The sequence below is a fragment of the Mastomys coucha genome, unplaced genomic scaffold (genome assembly GCF_008632895.1).
Source record: "Mastomys coucha isolate ucsf_1 unplaced genomic scaffold, UCSF_Mcou_1 pScaffold7, whole genome shotgun sequence".
In the NCBI taxonomy this organism is placed as follows: Eukaryota; Metazoa; Chordata; class Mammalia; order Rodentia; family Muridae; genus Mastomys; species Mastomys coucha.
Window position 1 is genome coordinate 86,532,389 of NW_022196913.1, and position 15,921 is coordinate 86,548,309.

Genomic DNA, 15,921 nt, shown 5'->3' on the forward strand with positions numbered 1-15,921 from the left:
TAGAAGAAGTAAACACAGCCCATCTACAAAAACTGTAGACTTATTCCCTGTTTTCTTTCAGAAAAGTTTTAAACATCTGATTGAAGTTTGGAAAGCTGAGGATGCCTAGGAGAGAAAAAACAAACAAAAAACTCAAAGGAAATCAATGTTGAAATATTATATAGTTTCTGTGACACAAAGTATCTTCAACAAAACTCAGTTCATATGTGTTAACTTGTATCTCATCCTCTCCCTCTCTCTCTTCTCTTTCTCCCCTTTCTCTCTCATACAGTGTGTACATATGTTTGAAGTCACTGTATAGTACATATATAAGGTATATAAACATATATTTGCATATGGGGTTTGTTTGTACAGTTTTGAGACAGTTTCTCGGGATATAGATCAAGATGATTTAGGATTATTCATCTTCCTGCTAAATTTAGTCCAAGTATTTAAGTTACAGGCAACACTACAATTGGCTCATTATTAATAGTATATGAACATTTAACTCTACTATACATAATTATATTCATCATTTAAACCCCTAACATCATTCTTTTCTCTCTACATACAACTGTAAGTTAACATTTAAAATTGTATTCTAAAACATCATTCAGTGATGACTGTGTTTTGATTATCTCTACATGGGACATTTTTTAATGAGTTGATAAGAATATTAATGTGAAGGCTTAAAATAGTATTCAAAATTCCTCAAGTAATATCAATTTGCAGTGAAATATAAAAAGCTGTATTAAAGAATATATAACCCAACAAGCAAAAACTACAGTGATAATTTATTCTATTTAGTTTCATGAGGAAAATTACACCTTATTGTTTTACTTTCTTCTACTTATAGTAAATTTGAAGTGTTGAAGTTTCCTCATGTGATTATATATACATACATATATAATATATATTCATACATATTATATATATGTATATATATATGTTTATTCACTTTATTTGAAGAATCCACCTATGAATTCTGATTATTTATGTTTCGGTAGTCTTAAGTCACAATACGCATGTCGTAGTTTGCATGAAAGTTGTCCTTCTAGATTGAATGCTTTCTCCCAGTTAACAGAACTGCTTGTGAAGGATTGGGAGATATGGTCTTATTGGACTTGGTGGGTTTTTTTTGTTTTTTTGTTTTTTGTTTTTTGTTTTTTTTTGGTGCAGGTGTGTCAGCAGAGATGACGTTTGAGATTTCAATAGTCCATGCTTGGCCCAGTGTCTCTTTGTCTACCTGCTACCTGTAAATCACTATGTAAAGCTCTCATCTACTACTCCAAGGCCATGCCTGTCTCTTTCCTGCCACGATGACCATCGAGTGAACCTATAAATCAGCAAGCAAGCCCCCAATTAAATGTTTTCTTTTGCCAGACTTGACTTCTTCAGGGTGTCTCTTCACAGCAATAGAACAGTAACTATGACAACCTATATACCACAGTTCCTATTTTTTTAAAAGTTCAATATTAATAATTTATTTGAATTTAATAGTTAAAATAATCTTTTGTTACCTATATTTATATATAATAAGAACTCATATTGCATGTAATTTCTTTTTTTTTCTTTTTTTTTTCCTTTTAGATATTTTCTTTATTTACATGTAAATTTCTCCATTCCCAGTTTCCCCTCCAAAAAACAAAGAAACAAACAAAAATAACAAAAACAAACCTTTGTTGCCTCCCACTTCCCCATGCCTGCCACCCCGCCCCTCTCCCACTTTCTGGCCCTGGCATTCCCCTACACTGGGGCACAGAACCTTCACAGGGCCGAGGTCCTCTCCTCCTATTGATGATTGAATTTGCAATCCTCTACTATACACATGCTGCCTCAACAATCAGACCCCTCCATGTGTATTCCTTGGTTGGTGGTTGAGACCCTGGGAGCTCTGAGGGTACTACTTAGTTCATATTGTTGTTCGTCCTAAGGGGCTGCAAACCCCTCATGTAATTTCATATTTTCTTTAAAAATATTTTGCATTATTTCTATTTAGAATAACTTTAGATGCAATAAATCTACGTTTGGGCTCAGCCACATCTTAGGCCAGTCAAATTTGAATGCATGTGTTTTTCTTCTCCCCAATCTTTGAAATCATACTTAAATTGTAATTTGTAATTAAATTGTAAATTAAATTGTAAATTGTGTAATTTTTAAGTAACTTCATCTTGTCTACTGTCACATGCTCAGAAAAACTTCTTTTAGTAGTTACATTAAAATTACAAATTATTTATATATGATTCATAAGTTAATATCATATATTGATAGTAATTTTTTCCATAAGGGGTTCTTTTGTTAAATTTAATGTAATAATCTTTTTACTGTTTATCTGCATTTATGTAAGAATTTTATCTATGTAGTCCTGGCTTATTCATTTACATCTATTCAGGCAAATGCATTTAAAATTAACCACTGCCTGCACATAAAACATTAGATATATTATTTTTTATCACTTACTGGATTATTGGGCTTAGTTAAAAATAGTTAAAGAAATCCAATGGTGGCCCATTCCTGTAATTCCAGCACTCAGGAGAATCACTGCAAATGAGAGGCTATTGGGAACTATGGAGAACATACCAAGCCAGCCAAGGGAGCTGTACTGGCTGGTTTTGTGTGTCAACTTGACACAAGCAGGAGTTAATAAAGAGAAAGGAGCTTCAGTTGAGGAAATGCTTCCATGAGATCCAGCTGGAAGGCATTTTCTCAATGAGTCATCAAGTGGGAAGGGCCTAGCCCATTGTGGGTGGTGCCATCCCTGGGATTGGTAGTCCTGGGTTCTATAAGAAAGCAAGCTGAGTAAGCCAGAGGAAGCAGGCCAGTAAATAGCATCCCTCCACGGCCTCTGCATCAGGTCCTGCTTCCCTACTTACTTGAGTTCCAGTCCTGACTTCCTTTGGTGATGAACAGCAATGTGGAAGTGTAAGATGAATAAACCCTTTCCTTCCCAACTTGCTTCTTGGTTATGATGTTTGTACAGGAATAGAAATTCTGACTAAGACAGGGGCATATAAGACCCCATTTCAAACAAAACAAAATATTTATTAGATATTCAAGAATTTTTCAAAATGCCTTTAGGGAATGATAGTCACATCATTTTTATTATGTATTCTAGCATCTGACAAAATATTGCCAATTGCTTGTTCACTTTTGGGATGGAGTGTAGCTCAAAAAAGAGCATTTATCTAGCAGAGCTAAAGCCCTGGATGAGATCTCTTGCACCAAATGTTTTCTTTCATTATTGGTGCGATTTATCAAATGATGGGTTTTCCATTATAAAACCAATATTATCTTTCTGGAAGAATGCTTAGAATAAAAGATCATCAATTAAAATTTTTTAAGCACTTCCAAGCTTTATATGGCATAAACATATTAAAATCATCTCCCCTAATGTATTTTATTCTTTCTGAAAAAGGACTGAACAGGTGACCTTTATTATGAATAACTGGCCTTCTCCTCACAGTTCCTTAGAAGTGGATCTGTGCACTTTTCCTCTGAAAGATATTGTAATATAATGATGACTATATACTTGACCATGAAGGTATGTTAATAGATAATCCTCATGTTCAGTTTGTATTAAGTTGAAAAGTTAATGTATTTTCAAAATTATGTTTTTATAATCTAACATTTTATGCAAAATAAACAGTAATGGATTTTATGCTGTGAACTCTATGCCTTACCATGAATACCTCTTTTCAAAAATAAATAATGGCATTTACATAAAAGAGAGGCCTTAAATATTTTCATAATTATGATTATGAATAAGCATTTTTTATCTTGTGAAAATAAATGGGCTTATTAGAATTAGCTATGATATCTAATTTCCATAAGAAATGTGCCATATGTAAAGCACAAAAAGCTACCCACTTTTCGAAGAATGCACAACAAAAAAAAGAATGCACATAATATATATTTTTTGCAGTTGTCAAGTGAACTCTGTTAACTTTATTTAAATTTGTAATGAATTTTATAGTTCAGCATAATCACACATGTTAAAGATAGTATCACAAAGTGATCCTCATTCAAAAATAATTACTTGGTTCCAGCTCTTTGCAATTAATTACAAAAGCAATTATATACAAGGACAGTGTAACATATGCCATCTAGAAGCAAAGCATTTGGTACTCACAGATACAGATGGGTATATTTGCAGACCATTGGTTATTCTCTTGACAAACTATGGATTTCTCTCCAATTAATTCAAACCCAAATTGGCACTCAAATCTTAAAACATCACGATTAGAAAAACCATCGCCTTCTCTAATTCCATATAAAGGTGTGCCAGGATCGCCACAACTTTCTTTCTCAATTTCTGTAAAATAAAAGACAAAACTTAACTTTTAGGGTTGAATATGGCTCATACCTGCATTACAAATGTGTGCAATGTACACTTTTAATGTGATGATACTTCAGAGCAAGAGGATGGGTTCATTTTCCATTCTCAATTTTATTCTTGTTGTGCCACTATTGTGGACAGGATTTGATAGTGTTCTTTGGGAATGAAATGATACATGCAAATAGATGCTTGCATCACTTTCCTTTACTAGAGTAGCATCTGGAGTTATTATAACTAAGTAGGGTGATTGAGATAAGAACTTTAACAGGAGAATATGACAAGATTGAGATTTTGTTTATAGCACAGATACATGTATATACATACAAATATACTCCTGTGCATTTCTTCCGAGTTCTCAATAATTTTCTTATCATTTGTGGATAATACAAGAATGAGAAAGTATTGTCCACCTTCTATAATGAAAGGAAAGCCATTCATCAAGAATTATCTTTAGGTAATTTTTAGTTAACTGTTTAAAACAACAAATTATTGTGGTTGTGTTCACTAGCAGTTGTCTTCAAACAATATATTTTGCATTAATTCTTATTTTTAATATGAATTATGGAAGGTTATTTAAATATGCATATATATATACATACATATATACATATCAAGTACAGTCTCTGTAATGTTTCAGTACATTCATTCATGAAGTGATATTTAAATTAGGGTTAACAAATACATTTCCAAAATTATTTATTTTATATTAAAAGTGCTGAAAATCCTTATGAAATAACTTGCTGCTCTAGCAATGGTCCCAGATAGGTTCCCAATACCTGCCTGTTGGCTGGTATCACCTGAAACTTCAGACACAGGGAATCTGAAAATTTCTTTGAGCCTCTACAGACACCAGGCATATATACAGCACACATACATGCATAAAAATAAAACATTAATACATATAAATAAAATATTTTTTAAAAAGAGTAGGAGAAAAAATTAAAATTTTTAAATTAATAAAATGTACAGGTCTGAAAGGCCCTATAAGCAGCTCACTGAATGGACAGAAGTCAGGGACTCTTGTGGTTGAATTAGGGAAAGGGTGAAAGATGCTGCGGAAGAGAGTGACTCCATAGGAAGACCAGCAGTCTCAACTAACCCAGATCTCTGAGATCAGACAATGTGTCACCAACCAGGTTGCATACACTAGCTGATCTGAAGCCCATGGCACATATACAACAGCAGGGAATAGGAGGAATTGGATGAGGAACTGTGGGAGGAAGATATAGAGGTGGGTAACAACTGGACTGTAAAAAGTAAATAAATAAAAGTAAGAAATACAATACAAAACAAAAACAAATACTTCTTGTAAAGTATGTAAGGCTAGAAAAGTTTGAGTCTTTGAATATATAAAGATATTTCCCATGAACTAACTTTTTTCTATAAGCAGCAAACTATATATTGAGTTTTAGTATGCTTTCACTGTAGAAATTCAAATCCTTCTTTCTTAACCAAAGAGTTCTAGAGTTGTCTTTGAAAACCATTAGTCCTTAGGAGAAACCCCAAATGTTTATTAGTCCTCTAAACCACCAAAGTCCTCAGCAGATGTCACTGACTGCCATCACCGTGTATTATTATTATTCCCTTTCTTTCCATTTTTTGATATCAAAGAAAAAAGTTAATGATTTCATAGTTACAGAAGAATGTAATGGTTAATTTGAAATTAGAACTTTCAAAAACCACCATGTAAACCTGATATAGGTTAGAGGTATCAGTTAAGTACTGATTAAATTATATATAGGGATATTCTCATCTGGAACTGCTTTTATTTTAATTTTATGAACAGCAAGAGCAACTTCTATATGTTAGAAGTGATGCTAAGAGGGTAAAAGAACAGCAGGAGTGTTACATGTTTTACCTAGCACAATGACAAATTGTCACAAACCTTCTTATTTTTTTTTCTGGTGATGACAGTACACACATGTCCTCTCATCATTTCGGAGGCAGAAGTAATACAGAATCAGTTCACAGTTTTCCTGGGCTACACAGTAAGTTTGAGGCCAGCCTCTCCTATATGTGAAACCATCCACAAACCAAAACCCCAACCAAACTCATTCTAATTCTTAACAGTGTCTATCTGTGCTTACTAGACTAGTTTCCTTTATCTACATTTGTAAAGTTTTACAATTATATTAGTTTGCTCAAAGGATTAGCCAAATATCTTTGACAATTTTCTATCAGTTCTCTTGTTTTTAATTTTGTTTAGACATTTTTTTTTATAGTTATACCTTTGTTTCTTTTAGGTCACTTTTATTTCTACATTTGTGAAGAAATATTTTAGTCTTTACTCATGTTTTTAGCTCTTGTAGTTTTGTAAAAGAAAAATAAGTTGCCTGTCAATTTTCTTCTACATATGACTTTGAATACAAAAAATATATTGTTCTTTCTGAGTACTTTCTGATTTCCATTTTGAATTATTATTTTACATAAAATTTGGAACTTAAAATGTTTCATTTGGCACTTCTTTTTATTTATTGTGCTGTTATTATTCATTCATTGAGAGTATCATATACTATGTATTGGTCACATTTACTGCTTTACTCAATTCTTCCCATACTGAGCCTCTATCCCTCCCCTCAAACAACTTTGTGTCTAATTTTTGTTTTATCTGTCAAGACCAATTTGTACTGCCAAAGTATTCTTGTATGTATGTTCTCTAGTTAGAGAGTGATTGGTTTACCAGGGCCTAAAGTCTTAGAAACTGTTTTTCCCATCTCCCAGTAGCTAACAATTGCTAATAGGTCAACAGCTACATGTCAAACTGCGTGACCAATTCCCATCTTTATACTAAAAACAGGGTTGGATTGGGCGTCTACGGTTTTCTGATTGCTGGTCAAGCCCCTGAAAGTTTATATGTTGAGGTAGCCTATTATATCCAGAAGACACTATCTCCTTGTTGTCATCGATGGTCTCTGGCTTCTACACTCTTTCTTCCTTCTGCAATGATCTCTGAGCCTAGAGAAGGATGATCTGTATATGTATTCTTTTTAAGGCTGAACTTTCTGATGCCTCTGATTTTTCCATACTTTGGCTAGTTGTGAGTCAATATATTAGCATAACCTACCACAAGTACAAGCTTCTTAGATTTGGGATGAGAGATGCATTGATCTATGCATCTAACAATTTATCATTAAAAAACAAAATAATATTCACTCTATTTAGTAGAATAATTGTACTTGGTTCTCCTAATTGTACTTGGTTCTCCCCAGAGCCCATGGCCATGTTGTATTCACCCAATAACAGAGTAAGTTATGCTTTTCATTTTGTGGTGTGGTACTTAGTTCCAAAAAAAGAGAGGTTGATTACTCCCATGATATTACTGTACCATAATATCAGGAAGGGTTCCCAGCTGGGTCCAACTGATGTTTACATTTCTCCTCAGGTCACTTTGTAGCAACTTTCAGAACTATGAAAGCTAATCAGTATACATAAAAGTTCTAGGTCTGTACAATCTTGATTTTGTCATGTTGTATGTTGCAATTATGTAATTTCTTCCAGAATAATGCCTACCATCAAATTTTGGACAATAGCAAACAACAATGGCAATAATAAGTAATGTTTGAAGATCTATTTCTTTACATTTCTAATAATGTTGTATTCTAATCAATGTATGTGTGTTTAGGCATAACATTGAATAAATCAATAATTTCGCATTTTATTTTTATTTTATTTATTTTATAGTCAAATTTATTAATGTACCTAATTACTTTTATAGGGTTACATTGATAACACTTAAAATAAATATATCAATGTCCAACAATGAATGTATATGTTAGAATATTTCATTAAGGTTAGAGAAAGTTTCCTTCAGATATTTCAAAAGATTATTTTATTGTTCATTAGACACTTTAATGTGACAAGAAGTATGCAAAAGATTGGGTACACCTTAGTGAATAATGATTATTCCTCTCTAAAGCCCCCATTCCACTGAATATTTATATAATCATAAAGCAATAAATAAATACCATGAGTAGGAAAGATCTACTGGGAACCAAGAGCCCAGAAAAGCTTATGACTTGGGGAGATGGTAAATAAGACATGCAAAGCTTCACTACCCCTACACCTTCTACTGAAAGGGTTTACTTGAGAAATGTATATCATTCTTTATTTAAAAAAATGTCTTTAGAACTAACTCAAAGTCCCATGGGAATTATGTCAAAGCTCCCAATGACATAGACAATCTCTATTAAGCCCCATTTGTAAATGTTTTATTATCTCCTATATTACCAAATTAGGAACCAAAATTTCCATTTATCAACCACTTGAGAGAAAAACAAACTACATACAAATTATAGTGTCATACATTTAAAACCTGAAGAAATCTGTATTCATCTAAAGGATTAACTATACCTTCTGTTTAAAAGTAGTCTAGAATTAAAAGCAAATTTGTTTCTTCATTCTCTTGGATCCTATAAGCCTTGTATACTTATGTATACATATAAATATACATTATATATATATATATACACATATATGTATTATATATTTTTATGTACACACATGTGTATTATATATGTTTACACATAATATATTCATGTACATTCATGTGAATATACATATAAATATACTTGATTATTATTTTTTATTTAGACATCCATTTCACGAGTATATTTTTACCTTTACATTTCAATTGACTATACATATGACTCAAGAAAGTGAGTTCTGATTTTTTTTCCCTCCAGTGACTTTCTAAGGTGGGACCAGCCAGGAGGCACAGGCCCCAGAAGCTACAGAGCAGCTAGGACAGGTTCCTTCCTTCCTCCATCTATACCCAGGGGGTGTTGCTCTTCCACAGACCTCTGTGAACCTTTCCTGCAAGCAGAGAGCTTGTCTTCAGGGAGTGCTCTGACCCTGAGACTCAGGTGAGAACACCATTTTCTCTCTGGTGACTTTCTAAGGTGGGACCAGCCAGGAGACACAGGCTACAGAAGCTGCAGAGCAGCTGGTACAGGCTCCTTTCTGCATCCATATGCACCCAGGAGGGAAGGCTGATCTACAGCCCTCAGGTCTTACCAGGAGAGAGCTGATCTCCCAGGAGTGCTGACAGAGGCTTGCAGTCCCACAGGAGGAATAAACTCCAGCCAGAGACAGCAAGAACATCTAAAGCCAGAGATTACCATATGGCAAAAGGCAAACACAAGAAACTTACCAACAGAAACCAAGACTACTTGGCATCATCAGAACCCAGTACTCTCACTACAGCAAGTCCTGGATATCCCAACACACTGGAAAAGGAAGATGTGGATCTAAAATCATATCTCATGATGCTGATAGAGGAATTTAAGAAGGACATCAATCCCTTAAGGAAATACAGGAGAAAACAGGTAAACAGGTACAAGTCCTTAAAGAGGAAACACAAAAAAGCCCATAACGAATTATAGGAGAACATGAATAAAGAAGAAGAAACTCTTAAAGAGGAAACACAAAAATCCCTTAAAGAATTACAGGAGAACATGAGTAAACAAGTACAAATTCTTAAAGAGGAAACACAAAATTCCCTAAAAGAATTACAGGAAAACATAACCAAACAGGTGAAGGAATCGAAAAAAACCATCCATGATCTAGAAAAAAAGTAGAAACAATTAAGAAATCACAAAGAAAGACAACTCTGGAGATAGAAAACCCAGGAAAGAACTCAGGAGTCATAGATGCAAGCAAGAGTACAAGAGGTTGAAGAGAGAATTTCAGGTGGAGAACATACCATAGAAATATTTACACAACAGAAAATGCAAAATGCAAGAAGCTCCTAACCCAAAACATCCAGGAAATCCAGGATACAATTAGAAGACAAAACCTAAGGATAATAGGTATAGGCGACAGTGAAGATTTCCAACTTAAAGGGCCAGTTAATATCTTCAACAAAATTATAGAAGAAAACTTCCCTAACCTAAAGAAAGAGATGCCCATGAACATACAAGAAGCCTACAGAACTCCAAATAGTTTGGACCAGAAAAGAAATTCCTCCTGTCACATAACAATCAAAACACCAAATGCACAAAACAAAGAAAGACTATTAAAAGCAATGAGGGGAAAAGGTCAAGTAACATATTAAAGGCAGACCTAACAGAATTATACCAGATATCTTGCCAGAGACTATGAAAGCCAGAAGATCTTGGGCTGAAGTCATACAGACCCTTAGAGAACACAAATGCCAGCCCAGGCTAAAATACCCAGGAAAACTCTCAATTACCATAGTTAAGAAACCAAGATATTTCATGACAAAACCAAATTTACACAATATCTTTCCACAAATCCAGCCCTTCAAAGGATAATAAATGGAAAACTCCAACACCAGGAGGGAAACTACATCCTAAAAAAAGCAAGAAAGTAATCTTTCAACAAAACTAAAAGAAGATAGCCATATGACCAGAATTCCAACTCTAACAACAAAAATAACAGGAAGCAACAGTTACATTTTCTTAATATCTATTTATATCAATGGAATCCATTCCCCAATAAAAAGAAATAGACTAATAGACTGGCTATGTAAACAGAACTCAACATTTTCTTGCATATAGGTAACCCACATCAGTGACAAAGACAGACACTACCTCAGAGTAAAAGTCTGGAAAAAAATTTTTCCCAAAGAAAAGGTCCCAAGAAATAAGCTAGAATAGCCATTCTAATATCGAATAAAATTGACTTTCAACCTAAGGTCATCAAGAAAGATAAGTAGGGACACTTTATACTCATCAAAGGTAAAACCTACCAAGATGAACTCTCAATTCTGAACCTCTATGCTCTAAATGCAAGGGCATCTACATTCATAAAAGAAACTTTACTAAAGCACACATTGCATTTCACACAATAATAGCGGGAGACTTCAATACTCCACTCTCTGCAATGGACAGATCAAGGAAACAGAAACTAAGCTGACACAGTGAAACTAGCAGAAGTTATGAAACAAATGGATTTAACAGATATCTATAGAACTTTTTATACTAAAACAAAAGGGCATACCTTCTTCTCAGCACCTCATCGTACATTCTCCAAAATTGACCATATAATCAGTCACAAAACAGGCCTCAACTGATACAAGAAGATTGAAATAATTCCTTGCAATCTATAGAACACAATGAAAGCAGTCCTGAGAGGAAAACTCATAGCTCTGAGTGCCTCTAAAAAGAAACTGGAGAGAGTATACACTAGCTGTTTGACATCATATCTGAAAGCTCTAGAACAAAAAGAAGTAAATTCACTCAAGAGGAGTAGAAGACAGGAAATAATCAAACTCAGGGCTGAAATCAACCAAGTGAAAACAAAAAGAACTATACAAAGAATCAACCAAACAGGGAGCTGGTTCTTTGAAAAAATCAAAAATATAGATAAACCCTTAACCAGACTAACTAGAGGGCACAGAGACAGTATCCTAATTAACAAAATCAGATATGAAAAGGGAGACATAACAACAGACACTGAGGAAATCCAAAAAATCATGAGATCCTACTAAGAAAGCCTATACTCAACAAAATTGAAAAACCTAGATGAAATGGACAATTTTCCAGACAGATACCAGGTACCAAATTAAGTCAAGATCAGATAAATGATCTAAACAGTCAAGTATCTGCTAATGAAATAGAATCAGTCATTAATAGTCCCCAAACCAAAAAAAAAAAAAGGCCAGGACCAGATGGGTTTAGTAAAGTTTTATCAGACCTCTAAAGAAGACTTAATACCAATACTCCTCAAACTATTCCACAAAATAGAAACAGAAGATACTCTACCCAATTCATTCTATGAAGCCACAATTACTCTTATACCTAAACCACACAAAAACCTAACAAAGAAAGAAAACTTCAGACCAATTTCCCTTATGAATATCGATTCAAAAATACTCAATAAAATTCTTGCAAGCCGAATCCAAGAATACACCAAAATGATCATCCATCATGATCAAGTAGGCTTCATCCCAGTGATGCAGAGATGGTTCAATATACAGAAATCCATTAATGCAATCTACCATATAAACAAAGTCAAAGAAAAAAAACAATATGACCATGTCATTAGATACTGAAAATGCATTTGACAAAATTCAACACCCATTCATGATAAAAGTCTAGGAAGTATAGGAATTCAAGGCCCATACCTAAAGATAGAGAAAGCAATATACAGCAAACCAGTAGCCAACATCAAACTAAATGGATAGAAACTTGAAACAATTCCACTAAAATCAGGGACTAGACAAGGCTGCCCACTCTCTCCCTATCTATTCAATATTGTACTTGAAGTCCTAGCCAGGGCAATTAAACAACAAAAGGAAATCAAGGGATACAAATTGGAAAGGAAGAAGTCAAATTATCACTATTTGCAGAGGATATGTTAGTATACTGAAGTGACCCCAAAAATTCCACCAGGGAACTTCTAAACCTGATAAACAACTTCAGCAAAGTGCTGAATATAAAATTAACTCAAGCAAATCAGTGGCCTTCCTCTCCACAAAATATAAACAGACTGAGAAAGAAATTAGGGAAGCAGAACCCTTCACAATAGTCACAAATAATATAAAATACGTTGGTGTGACTCTAAGTGAAAGAGCTGTATGACAAGAAGAACTTCAAGTCTCTGAAGAAAGAAATCAAAGAAGATCTCAGAAGATGGAAAGATTTTCCATACTAATGAATTGGCAGGGTTCATATAGTAAAAATGGCTATCTTACCAGAAGCAATCTACAGATTCAGTGCAATCCCTATCAAAATTCCAACTCAATTCTTTACAGGCTTGGGAAGAGTAAATTGTAAATTCATCTGGAATTACAAAAAACCTATGATAGCGAAAACTATTCTCAACAATAAAAGAACTTCTGGTGGAATCACCATCCCTGACCTTAAGTTGTATTACAGAGCAATTGTAATAAAAACTGCATGGTATTGGTACAGTGACAGGCAGGTAGATCAATGAAATAGAATTGAAGACCCAGAAATGAGCCCACAAACCTATGGCCACTTGATCTTTGACAAAGGAGCTAAAACCATCCAGTGGATAAAAGACAGCATTTTCAACAGATGGTGATGCCTCAAGTGGTGGTTAGCACATAGAAAATGTAAATTGATCCATTCCTATCTCCTTGTACAAAGCTCAAGTCTTAGTGGATCAAGGACCTCCACATAAAATGAGATACACTGATACTAATAGAAAAGAAAGTGGGGCAGAACCTTGACCACATGGGCACAAGGGAAAATTTCCTGAACAGAACACCAATAACTAGCTTTTGCTCTAAGGTCAAGAATTGACAAATGGAACCTCATAAAATTGCAAAGCTTCTTGTAAGGCAAAGGACACTGTCAATAGGACAAAATGGCAACCAACAGATTGGGAAAAGATCTTTACCAATCCTATATCCGATAGAGAGCTAATATCCATTATATACAAAGAATTCAAGAAGTTAGACTCTAGAGAACCAAATAACCCTATTAAAAATGGGGTACAGATCTAAACAAAGAATTCTCAACTGAGGAATACCTAACAGCTGAGAGGCATCTAAAGAAATGTTCACATCCATAGTCATCAGGGAAATGCAAATCAAAACAATCCTGAGATTCCACCTCACACCAGTCAGAATGGCTAAGATAAAAACCTCAGGTGATAAAGATATTGGCAAGGTTGTGGAGAAAGAGGAACACTCCTTCATTGTTGGTGGGATTGCAAGCTGGTAAAACCACTGTGGAAATCAGTTTGGCACTTCCTAAGGTAATTGGGCATAGTATTGCCTGAGGACCCAACTATACCACTCCTGGGAATATACCCAGAAGATGCTCCAACACGTAAGAAGGACACAAACTCTACTATGTTCACTGCAGCCTTATTTGTACTAGCCAGAAACTGGAAACAACCCAGATGTCCCTTAACAGAGGACTGGAAACAGAAAATGTGGTATATTTTTACAATGGAGTACTATTCAGCTATTAAAAACAATGAATTTATGAAATTCTTCGGGAAATGGATGAATCTGGAGAATATTAACTTGAGTGAGGTAACCCAATCACAAAAAAATACACATGGTATTCACTCACTGATACGTGGATATTAGCCCAGAAGCTCAGAATACACAAAATACAATCCATAAACCACAACAAACTCAAGGAGAAGGAAGACCAAAGTGTAGATACTTTGATCCTTTTTAGAAGGGGGAACAAAATACCCATGGAAGGAGTTGCAGAGACAAAGTACAGAGCAGAGACTGAAGGAAGAACAATCCAGAGATGCCCCACCTGGGAATCCTTTCTATATTCAATCACCAAACCCAGACAGTATTGTGAATGCCATCAAGTGCTGGCGGACAGGAGCATGATATAGCTGTCTCCTCAGAACCTCTGCCAGTGCCCAACTAATACAGAAAGAAAGGCTCACAGACATCCATTGGACCGAGCACAGGGTCCCCAATGAAGGAGCTAGAGAAAGGACCAAAGGAGCTGAAGTGGTTTTCAGTCCCTTAGGATGAACAAAATTTGAACTAACTAGTACCCTCAGAGCTCCCGGGGACTAAACCACCAACCAAAGAGTACAAATGGTGGGGCTCATGGCTCCAGTATCATGTATAGCAGAGGATGGCATAGTCGGTCATCAGTGGGAGGAGAGGCCCTTGGTCCTGTCAAGGTTCTATACTCCAATGTAGGGGATACCAGGGCCAGGAAGGAGGAGAGGATAGCTTGGTGAGCAGGGGTAGGGGGTTGGAAATAGGTGGGGTTTTTTGGTGGGGAAACCAGGAAAGGAGATATCATTTGTAATGTAAATCAAGAAAAAATATAATAAATAGAAAGAAAGTGAGTTCTTAGATCCTGGATATCCACTTATGACCTATTATGTAATAAATAGATGATGGTGTATAAATGAAGAGTTAGAATATAAGAAGACATGAGGTTATCATTAAATAAGAACTCATTAAATGGGATAGCTATACAGAACATGTATAGAAATCATGTAATGATTTTATTCATTGTATCTTTTGAATAATCTAAACCTTGTAGAAAATTTTGCAGTTGAAAAATATGAATCCTAGACCCTTATGTTAATTCATATTTTACCATATATTTTATATTATTATGGGAATAAAGACTAACTCACAAGAATACATCATTGCAAGAATCCAGTGCTACCTAGCATTCTGTAGACATATTTACAGAGCTGCTCATGTTGGTTAACTTGAGTTGGTAATCTAAAAGACAGTGTAATGTAATACTTCTGATTCCTTCTCCCTCCTCCTACTCTAGGAATGGTTATATTCTCGTATAAAGCCAAGATTACATCAAGCATTCATCTCTATATAGTTGTCATCTGAATATCAGGTGGTGCATATATACTTACATGTACATATGCATGTACGTATGTGTGTATATATACATATATATATACATGTATGTTTATATATGTAGAAAATTTCCTTAAGCTCTGAACATGATTAACTAGTGTAGTAGTTTCCCTTCAGCTGCTATGATCAAACAATGAATAAATCAACTTCAGTATGATAGGGTTTACTTCATCTTCCAAGCCTCTGATCACAGAAGCTATTCTTATTTACTTTATGTTACTGTAATAAACACCATAATGGACAGCATTATGGGAATAAAAAGTTTGTTTTTTCATACAGGATATAGCTCATCATCATGGGA

General features: G+C 34.7%; 1 protein-coding gene across 6 annotated transcripts in view; it reads right to left on the reverse strand.

Moving 5' to 3' along the window:
* The window catches only part of Csmd3 (CUB and Sushi multiple domains 3), a 1,179,548-nt gene that overhangs the window by 446,814 nt on the left and 716,813 nt on the right, over positions 1-15,921 (reverse strand). For all 6 annotated transcript variants that reach the window (XM_031358937.1, XM_031358936.1, XM_031358940.1 and 3 more), the window contains one exon: positions 4,109-4,291. In XM_031358937.1, coding sequence (XP_031214797.1) covers positions 4,109-4,291 — 183 coding nt within the window. The remainder of the gene's footprint in view (positions 1-4,108; positions 4,292-15,921) is intronic.